Consider the following 11,095-nt stretch of genomic DNA (forward strand, 5'->3'; position numbering starts at 1 on the left):
CATGCAGAAAACCAGCGCAGGTAGCAGAAGGAGCGTGCGGCAAACCAGTCCCACCCACCCTTTCCTTCAACCACTGTGTGCCCCACCTGTGACAGAGACTATAATTCCCGTATTGGATTGTACAGTCACCTGAGAACTCACTTTTAGAGTGGAAGCAGGTCTTCCTCGATTCCGAGGGACTGCCTATGATGATGATGATCATGGAAGACTAAATGGGCTTTTCTGCTACCTGCAGTATGGTTGAATTTGTAATACAGATTGAGGGTGAGGAAGTAGTGTCTCAAACGAGCGTACTATGCTTAAACAAAGGGGACTACAGTGGGATGAGGGCAGAGTTGGCTAAAATAGACTGGGAACACAGACTAAACGGTGGCACAATTGAGGAACAGTGGAGGACTTTTAAGAAGCTCTTTCATAGTGCTCACCAAAAATATATTCCAGTGAAAAAGAAGGGCGGTAAAAGGGATAACCAGCCGTGGATAACCAAGGAAATAAAAGAAAAGTATCAAATTAAAAACCAAATGCGTATAAGGTGGCCAAGATTAGTGGGAAACTAGAAGATTGGGAAAATTTTAAACGACAGCAAAGAATGACTAAGAAAGCAATAAAGAAAGGAAAGATAGATTACAAAAGTAAACTTGCGCAAATCATAAAAACAGATAGTAAAAGCTTTTACCGATATATAAAATGGAAAAGAGTGACTAAAGTAAATGTTGGTCCCTTAGAAGATGAGAAGGGGGATTTAATAATGGGAAATGTGGAAATGGCTGAGACCTTAAACAATTATTTTGCTTCGGTCTTCACAGTGGAAGACACAAAAACCATGCCAAAAATTGCTGGTCACGGGAATGTGGGAAGGAAGGATCTTGAGACAATCACTATTGCTAGGGGGGTAGTGCTGGACAGGCTAATGGATCTCAAGGTAGACAAGTCCCCTGGTCCTGATGAAATGCATCCCAGAGTATTAAAAGAGATGGCGCAAGTGATAGCAGATGCATTCGTTATAATCTACCAAAATTCTCTGAACTCTGGGGAGATACCATCGGATTGGAAAGCAGCTAATGTAACGCCTCTGTTTAAAAAGGGGGGCAGACAAAAGGCAGGTAACTATAGGCCGGTTAGTTTAACATCTGTAGTGGGGAAAATGCTTGAAGCTATCATTAAGGCAGAAATAGCAGGACATCTAGATAGGAATAGTGCAATCAAGCAGACGCAACATGGATTAATGAAGGGGAAATCATGTTTAACTAATTTACTGGAATTCTTTGAGGATATAACGAGCATGGTGGATAGAGGTGTACCGATGGATGTGGTGTATTTAGATTTCCAAAAGGCATTCGATAAGGTGCCACACAAAAGGTTACTGCAGAAGATAAAGGTACGTGGAGTCAGAGGAAATGTATTAGCATGGATCGAGAATTGGCTGGCTAACAGAAAACAGAGAGTCGGGATAAATGGGTCCTTTTCGGGTTGGAAATCGGTGGTTAGTGGTGTGCCATAGGGATCGCTGCTGGGACCACAACTGTTTACAATATATACCGATGACCTGGAAAAGGGGACAGAGTGGAGTGTAACAAAATTTGCAGATGACACAAAGATTAGTGGGAAAGCGGGTTGTGTAGAGGACACAGAGAGACTGCATAGAGATTTAGATAGGTTAAGCGAATGGGCTAAGGTTTGGCAGATGGAATACAATGTCGGAAAATATGAGGTCATCCACCTTGGGGAAAAAAAACAGTAAAAGGGAATATTATTTGAATGGGGAGAAATTACAACATGCTGCGGTGCAGAGGGACCTGGGGGTCCTTGTGCATGAAACTCTTTTAGGTTTTGGCGACGAGGATGGGAATCCCAAAAAGTTAGTTTGCAGCTGCAGCAGGTAATCAGGAAGGCGAATGGAATGTTGGCCTTCATTGCGAGAGGGATGGAGTACAAAAGCAGGGAGGTCCTGTTGCAACTGTACAGGGTATTGATGAGGCCGCACCTGGAGTACTGCGTGCAGTTTTGGTCACCTTACTTAAGGAAGGCTATACTTGCTTTGCAGGGGATACAGAGACAATTCACTAGGCTGATTCCGGAGATGAGGTGGTTACCTAATGATGATAGATTGAGTAGACTGGGTCTTTACTCGTTGGAGTTCAAAAGGATGAGGGGTGATCTTATAGAAACATTTAAAATAATGAAAGGGATAGACAAGATAGAGGCAGTGAGGTTGTTTCCACTGGTCGGGGAGACTCAAACTAGGGGGCACAACCTCAAAATACGGGGGAGCCAATTTAAAACCGAGTTGAGAAGGAATTATTTCTCCCAGAGGGTTGTGAATCTGTGGAATTCTCTGCTCAGGGAAGCAGTTGAGGCTGGCTCATTGAATGTATTCAAATCACAGACAGATAGATTTTTAACCAATAAGGGAATTAAGGGTTATGGGGAGCGGGCGGGTAAGTGGAGCTGAGCGGCCAGATCAGCCATGATCTTGTTGAGTGGCGGAGCAGGCTCGAAGGGCGAGATGGCCTACTCCTGTTCCTAATTCTTATGTTGATGTGCAAGGTACTGCATTCCACATAACGCTTTATTTTCTTCTATCATCTGATAATCTCTCACTGGCTTTTGTGGAGAATAATTGAGTTAAGGTTTTCTTCAAGCTTTCAGTCCTTATTTTCATCAGTTTTCCTAACGTTTTAAAATCTGTTATTTTTTTTGTGTTGGATTCCTCCTCTTGTTCAAGTTTACCCTGAGCTTACCCACTCCAAACATGTGATATGCAGCCGCAATTGAAAGCGGGTTCTTAGTTATCTTTCTCCCATCGTATGCAGAAAATGTTTCTTGATAGTTTCTCCCACACCAGAGGAACTTTACTCAGTTGATCTGTGTTGTCACATCGCAGACATCCCAAAGTGCTTTACAGATAACAAATTACTTTGAAGTGTAGTGACTGATCTAGTTGAACCTGCTGCCATATCGGTCGTCACCACCCTGAGAAGCATTATAAGTCAAAGTGCTCAACACGTTCTCGGGTTGGATCCAGGATTACAACATTTCATCTTTCTTCAGCAGTGCCTATATTTAACAATGCCTCCGTCACCAGATGGCGATCCCACATAGAGAGGCTGGGGATCAAAGGGATGTGATTTCTTCATATGACTCATTTCAGATCAATGACATTGAATTTAGAGCAATCTGGAGTTCTGCCTCATATTTGGTGAGACCAGTGTGTTCCTGAAACACAAGAGATCCCATTTGCCTTTGTTCAGTTTCCCCTGGTAGCACAGATCATTTGCAATATACTTGTTCCAGCTCTAGCTAGATGGTCTTTGCTGATGTACCTGCTGAGAGGAAACTTATCAGCAGATTATCTTGATGGCTTATCTTGATGACTTTTCTGAGTTCATAGGAAGGTTGTCACTATCTACTCTTGTAAAGGTCATTGCACATCCTGTCTGGCAACATTAAGATTGTGTGTTATACACAATCTTGGAAAGTCTAGCCTTAAGAGGTGCAGAATCTCCAGTTGCTATAACCTACCACCTCGCAGATCAAGGGCAGCAGATACATGGGAACACCACCATCTCCAAGTCACACACCATCCTGACTTGAAAATATAATCGCCGTTCCTTTATCGTCGCTGGGTCAAAATCTTGGAACTCCCTCCCGAAGCACCTTCACCACACGGACTGCAGCGGTTTTCGAAGGCAGCTCATCGCCATCTTTTCGAGGGCAATTAGGGATGGGCAAATAAATGGTGCCCTTGCCAGGAATGAATTTTTAAAAATGTTTTCAAAGACCCAAAAGTACCTAAATGGAAAACTTTTTCTGTGATCCTGTTTGGTATGTTGACTGTTTCTTTGTAAAGTCAAGTTTACACACACACAAAATGCAGGAGTTTTCCCCAATATTGCAAACATTAGCCCGTATTTTGTGGTAATAATAACAGTGAGGCTACTAGCACTCACCGTAATTCTGAAGTAAATAATCTACGCTGACACTCCAGTGCAGTACTGAGCATCAGTATGAGCAGTATTTTGAATGGCCTGCGCAGCCCATTAAAGAGGTCGCACGGCGGCAAAAAAAATTAGAGGGAACGTTGGCGTGAAGTTGCTTTACTAACCACTAGTTACCCACTAAATATGCCAGGAAAAGTTAGGGCTTGTCTGTTGAAGTGTAAGTGAATTTTACTGCCAAACAACCTCTCTGGCACTGAAAATTAACTTTTATAAGTGTGGAGTGTCATTAAATCAGATTTATTGGAGATTTTATGAAAATGAAAATAATTTATTTTAGCTTTTGTTTTTCCTAATCCCATCTTTCTTTACCACTCTTCATTTTGCCCTCTGTATATGATTTTATGTTCTAGCTGGATTAGTCTATGAGTGGTTCAGTGAGGATTCTTCAATTTGATTGGTTGAGGAGACACGCTGTTGCTTTCCCTGCTCACACCGGTCCCAGATCCCTGTAGAAGGAGCCATGCTGTATCAGACGCCCATGATAAGTCTGTGGGCAGCTCTGTTGTTCGTTCACCTCTGACCGCAAAATCCGGCCATTGTTTTCTCTTTCACACCCCGATTAAAATATTTGACAGCTCAGCAGATTAGTCCTGATGTGTGCCACTGGTCGGCAATACAGGCAAAATAGACTTTGTTCGGCCTAAAAAGTGGAAGTGTTTTCTATTCAAAGTATTCTTCCTACAGTGTTCGCAGTCCAGTTCAATTTGGGGCTTGCTGTTTTGAGAATAATTGTTTTCATTGAGTGTTGACAAGTTTACACAAGTTGCACGGCTTCTTGTGCGAGTGTCACGCTGAGATTGCCAGTACGCCAGTGGAAAGCAAATGCAGGACAGTGTTTGCCAGAATCCCCAAAAGCAACGCAGGCTCGAAGACGTTGATTTTGCGACCCGCCAACGTTGCTGCAGTTCAAAGGTTGCAATTTACTGAGCAAATTAAAAAAAAACTCGGGCGACTGTCTGTAATTGCATTCAGTCCCCATTACTTGAGAAAGAGCTGCCTGTCCCATCAAGTAGTCTCCTGTGTTACCCGTGGGTAGCACTATCGCCTCTGAGTCAGAAGGTTGTGGGTTCAAGCCCCCACTCTAAAGACTTGAGCACATAATCCAAGCTGACACTCCCAGTGCAGTGCTGAGGGAGTGCTCCACTGTCGGAGGTGCGGTCTTCCGGATGAGACGTTAAATCGAGGCCCCGTCTCCCCCCTCAAGTGAACCTAAAAGATCCCATGGCACTATTTTGAAGAAGGGCAGGGGTATTATCCCCGGTGTCCTGGCCAATATTAACTCTCAATCAACATCATCACCAAAACAGATTATCTGGTCATTATCACATTGCTGTTTGTGAGTGCGTAAACTGGCTGCCGTGTTTCCTATATTACCAGAAATACTTTATTGGCTGTAAAGCGTTTTGGGATGTCTTGAAATACACTATGAAAAAAATTGTATTTATAATCGATGGGCCTGCACTCACTGCAGCCAACAAGCCCCAAGCAATATGACCTGTGCACAGTGATGCAAGTAGACAATGTAATTGCAGATTCCCACTCATCCCTCTGCTGAAATGCTAGCCAGCACAGAGCAATAATGGCACAGTGGAGGTGGCAACCCTAATTGAATTTGAATGTGCCAGAATGGCGGATTGGCCCCGCGGTCACTGTGAAGTTGGAATTTGTAGCAAAGTCTGAGGAATGTGTTCAGAATAGCATCGTCACCTCCTGTTTCTAATTCTAATTCTAATGTTAATTCTAATTGCAGGTTATGTACTACACAGAAATGTCCAAGATATTTGGAGACCTCACTGGCCAAATTGACCAACAGGGAATCACTGACGAACAACGAGAGAAGGAAAACGAAGCGAAACTCAATGATCTGCGGGCCCTCTCTATAGTGGCAGATGACTGAATCACGTAAACTACGCACTTACTCAATGCTGGGCTCAGTCTAGACTGTTCAGAGTAAGCCACATTTGTGTGTAAATGAAGAAAAGCAGCAATGTCGATGGACTACGATTTAGAGATCCTCCATTTTGAACCCCTTTCTACGTCCCACGGCCAAAGTTGGTGGGCGGCGAGTGACCTATTCTCCGGCCTCTGCCGATCCTGCAGTTTGACAGGGTGGTTGGAGATTGCAGAGAATGGCTCACTGCTCATACTCCCTCCTTGTTTATGAAGTGCCTGATCGCCTCTCCCTGCCTATCCCGTGAAGCATCGTTTTGAGCCAGGGAGGAGTGGGCCATGAACCTCTGTCCTGCCTCTCCAGCCCATTGTTCTGGGAAAAATTAGCATTAAAAGAACAATTGCCCACAAGTGTTGCAGTTACAATGAATCCTCCACATCCAGTTTGTTAGAGTCTGTGTCCCAATGTGGGAATCCAACAGGCAGAATCACAGTAAGATCCATGAGTTCCTGTTCGTTGGGAAGGGTTGTCTCAGTGGGCCATCTCATCCTTGCCAGTTTAACACAAAGATAAGAAAATTGTATTTAAATTCCTGCAGCGGGAAAAAAAAGTTAATTTAAAGGGAGTGTTTTTTTATCGTTCCTGGGATGTGGGCATCGTCGGCAATTATTGCCCATCCCTAGTTGCCCGAGAGAACGTGGTGGTGAGCTGCAGTGGGTCTGGAGTCACATATAGGCCAGTCTGGGTAAGGGCGGCAGATTTCCTCCTCTAAAGGACATAGTGAACCAGATGGGTCTTTACGGCAATCCGGCAGTTTCATGGTCACCATTACTGATACTAGCTTTTTATTCCAGATTTATTTAACTAACTGAATTTAAACTCCCCAGCTGCCGTGGTGGGATTTGAATTTACAATAATTAGTCCGGAACTCTGGATTATCAGACCAGTAACATAACCGCTGTGCTATTGTACTCGTTATTAGGGTGGTGGAAATTACTGGTGATAGGTCAGAGCTCCTGACTGTGAAAAACTTGTACCAGACATTATACACACACTTTTAATACATCTTTGTAGACTTTGCGGGGAGAAAATTGTTACTTGATCCGAGGGAAACCTTCGGGCCACTCGCAAGCTCCAGCAATCTGACCCTCGAAGCCCTGGCGATATGTTGTCTGCCCCTCTTATTTAGCGGTTGTTGAATTTGGTGAGGTTGGGAAAGGGCTGTTGGTGCAGTTGTCGCATTGGTGAATAAACCCCAAGTGAGAACACCAATCTTTTGGAGTCTGCACTTTGAGATGCATTTAAATTATGGATTTAAATTTTACATGGGACCCAAGGAGACGATAACATTGGATACACCCCCATTATTTTTTTAAATTATTGAATGTGTTTCGCGTTTTAAAATTAATAAATTAAATTAATCTTGTCACGCATTACCCACATTCCTGTACAAAACGGCTGTGCGTTATGTTTGCCTTGTGGTGTGTGTAGTGTTGGTGTTCACTGATGGAGTCGTGTCCCGACACTGCTGGCGTACAGAGCGTTGAGCACCAACACTAAACCATTGGGGTAGAGAAGCGGGGTATGAAGAAAATTCTTTACACGTTGAAGGGTGATGGGAATTGTAGCTGTTTGATTGACTATTTCTCTTGTTTCTGATCCAAGAAAAATGCACTAGCACAGAAATGGTGCTTCACTTTGCACTCGAGTAGCTTTAAAAGGATGTAATTTTGTAATGTTTGTAAATAATGCTGGATGTCCGGATATAATGTACCGTGGGTTAATAAGCATTGTCTCGAGTCTCCTTCAGACCTGTGCAATCCTCAGTCCTAGTGCAGGAACAATCAAACTGTCTTGTCTCCTGAACTCCATAAAAAGCTCACTGGAATCGGCACGATACCGATTCTTGTAGCTGTTATGGGATCACCTGGTTGGTGGAGCCCACAGTGATCGATTCTTGGAAGTGCTGTAAACTTCAAGGGTTCGAATTCACAATGGCCAGTTTCAAACTCTCTTCCTCTCATGGAGTACTGGGTCTTGTGTTGAAGGCAGTTTTCAGAAAAATGTGTTCTTAATCTCTAAGGGTTATATTTAATACTAAAAGTCGTGATTTGAAAATGATGGAAGCCAAGGCATTATCCAGACTCTAACTCAGATTGATTTATCTTCAAGGGTCATTTATAATTAGGTTAATGGGCTGTTAGCACTCCTGCAGGTGGCCTTCCCGCTTTCGAGAAATCCACTGTAAAGAGTTTCAGGTGTTGCGTTATCAGCAGCTGCTGTTGGACTGTATCTGAAGGGACAAGTAGGTAACGGCAAAATCCTGCAGAACATTGGCTACCAATGTTACTGTTTTTTTGGGGAAATACTCCATTACTGCCCATAACCTCCTACATTTGCAGTAATACACGATGTTCAGCTCTGATGCCGTAACATTTTAAATATAGAAACATATAAAAGGTGCAGGAGTAGGCCATTCAGCCCTTCGAGCCTGCAATGAGTTCATGGCTGAACATGCAACTTCAGTACCCCATTCCTGCTTTCTCGCCATACCCCTTGATCCCCCTAGTAGTAAGGACTACATCTAACTCCTTTTTGAATATATTTAGTGAATTGGCCTCAACAACTTTCTGTGGTAGAGAATTCCACAGGTTCACCACTCTCTGGGTGAAGAAGTTTCTCCTCATCTCGGTCCTAAATGGCTTACCCCTTATCCTTAGACTGTGTCCCCTGGTTCTGGACTTCCCCAACATCGGGAACATTCTTCCTGCATCTAACCTATCTAAACCCGTCAGAATTTTAAACACCACGGAGGCAAGAAATTTGATGCTACTCTGTTATTTTTTCTGTTTTTTTCGAATCCCTTCCCTTCTTTGCTCTTCTCCCCTCCCTCAATCCGCCATCCTTCCCTTCCCTTCTTCGCTCTTCTCCTCGCCCTCAATCAGCCATCCTCGCGCACACTGGGTGGCCCCTCCCAATTTGGCAGCACTCAAACATCTCAGCACGTGCCTATTTCCATTTTTGTACGCCACTCCCCTAAACTTGGTCTGGGAGAGTGAATGTCAAGATGTGATTCAGACTCGCGTCTCTGTTAGGAGCATGTTTAAATGACACTAACGTCCATGAGGGATTCAAAGAGGAAACGATGAGGCTCAAGGCTTTTTTTACACCAAGTTTTCTTTTCCTGTCTGTCTGTCTCTCTCTTCCTCTCACTCGTGCAATCTTTCTCCATCTCATTTCAGTGGTCGATTTTTTACGCACTAATGGCTCACTTTTTTGGGTCTCCCAGAGCCACTCTCGGGCTGGAGATTGAGGAAAAGGACTGCTTGCTCCTGGACTCAATCACATTTTTACGGAAGCCTGTATCCATCCAGCCTTCAGAAAGCCATTAGTGGGAAGCAATGTCTGAGCCAATATTAACTTTCCCCAGCTCTAGATAAATTTCCTCAAAGTTTCGATGGTGTGGTAATTCTTTAATATGAGAGGTTTATTTTGTGATATGGATTGTGTAGTGGGCGACAGTGACCCCCACTGGCAGTTTGGATTTACAGCAACCAGATGAATCAGAATCTCATTTTTAAAAAAAATGTGAGTCTGCAAAATACACAATTTAATTTCTAAATATGATGGCGGACAAAATAGGGTCTGACCCAACCACTCCGTGTCACTGTATTGTAACATCTTTCGCTCAGCTCTCCTTTTAAAATCGTTAAATAGATCAGTGTCACTTTTGTCAGCCTGCGTTATAAAGAAATGTACTGTATCTCATCAAAGAACTGTTAAAATAGATTGGACGCTACCCTATAGGTACAAGAGGATTACTATAAAATCCCCACTAATTTTTAGTTACACAAGATCTCTGAATAAGAACATAAGAATTAGGAGCAGGAGTCGGCTATTTGGCCCTTCGAGCCTGCTCCGCCATTCAATAAGATCATGGCTGATCTTCTACCTCAACACGACTTTCCTGCACTATCCCCATATCCCTCGATTTCCCTAGAGTGCAAAAATCTGTTTATCTTAGCTTTGAATATACTCAACGACTCAGTATCCACAGGCTTGGGCTGATAAGTGACAAGTAACATTTACGCTATGCAATGACTACTCTGATAACTTAACATTGTGGAGGCAAAAATTGCACCTAAATGCATCCTGGTGTGATCTGTATCCGTGAAAGTCGTTCACTTTCATGCATCCTATCCTTAAACTGTGACCTGATGTTTCCCCACAGCAAGTTAGGAACTTGTGATGTGAGTGCTGCACAGCTCTGTGCTGAGTGAACATTGCCAGAACAAAGTCCTCAATTATGGAATACCATCCGTTCGCTATTCCTGAGTAGACTTGTAAGTAACTGGAGACCTGCAGCCCTGATAATATCTTCAAACTATTTTAAGCTATCTTTATGTGAGATCTGTGGAAGTTTGAGAGGGTACGTGTAAATGACCAGTGAGGTTAACTTCTATTTTTGTTCTGGAGATGCATCATGTTGGGGGAAACTGCTTTTTCCTGCGAAGAATGTCTGGAATTGTCGCGATTGTAATGAGGATAACTGATAATGGTAAGAAATCAGAAACTGGATAAAACACACTCATCGCTTTGATAAAGATTGTGTTTCGTGGAAGAGAAATCTAGGATTGTTTTTCTCAAAGCACAATTATGTCGAGATGTTTATCATAAAACAAACAGGTCAAATGTTCTCTGACATTCCGAGACGATATTTGTGTGATCGGATGCAGGCTGTGGCTGGCATGTCATGTTTGCAGCCAGAATGCAACACCTCCATTTTTGCCCACTTTCTGTGAGGAGATGGGACACAATAAAACGTAATAAAAAAATGTTTGAGCAAAATGACACAGACTTCCTATTCTTTATGCAAAAAAAATCTGTTTTGTCTTCTCCAGCTGCACATGCAACAACAATGCGTGTTACATAGAAACATAGAAAATAGGTGCAGGAGTAGGCCATTCGGCCTTTCGAGCCTGCGCCACCATTCAATAAGATCATTCCCTCAGTACCCATTTCCTGCTTTCTCTCCATACCCCTTGATTCTCTTAGCCGTAAGGGCCATATCTAACTCCCTCTTGAATACATCCAATGAACTGGCATCAACAACTCTCTGCGGCAGGGAATTCCACAGGTTAACAACTCTCTAAGTGAAGAAGTTTCTCCTCATCTCAGTCCTAAATGGCCTACCCCTTATCCT

At 43.3% G+C, this 11,095-nt stretch overlaps 1 protein-coding gene across 3 annotated transcripts in view; it reads left to right on the forward strand.

Annotated features, from left to right (window-relative positions):
* Positions 1-10,740, forward strand: part of bin3 (bridging integrator 3) — a 135,790-nt gene extending 125,050 nt beyond the window's left edge. For all 3 annotated transcript variants that reach the window (XM_070866154.1, XM_070866155.1, XM_070866157.1), the window contains one exon: positions 5,752-10,740. In XM_070866154.1, coding sequence (XP_070722255.1) covers positions 5,752-5,898 — 147 coding nt within the window. In that variant the 3' untranslated portion in view covers positions 5,899-10,740. The remainder of the gene's footprint in view (positions 1-5,751) is intronic.
* Positions 10,741-11,095: the final 355 nt, after the last annotated feature.

The sequence above is a fragment of the Pristiophorus japonicus genome, chromosome 22 (genome assembly GCF_044704955.1).
Source record: "Pristiophorus japonicus isolate sPriJap1 chromosome 22, sPriJap1.hap1, whole genome shotgun sequence".
Classification (NCBI taxonomy): Eukaryota; Metazoa; Chordata; class Chondrichthyes; family Pristiophoridae; genus Pristiophorus; species Pristiophorus japonicus.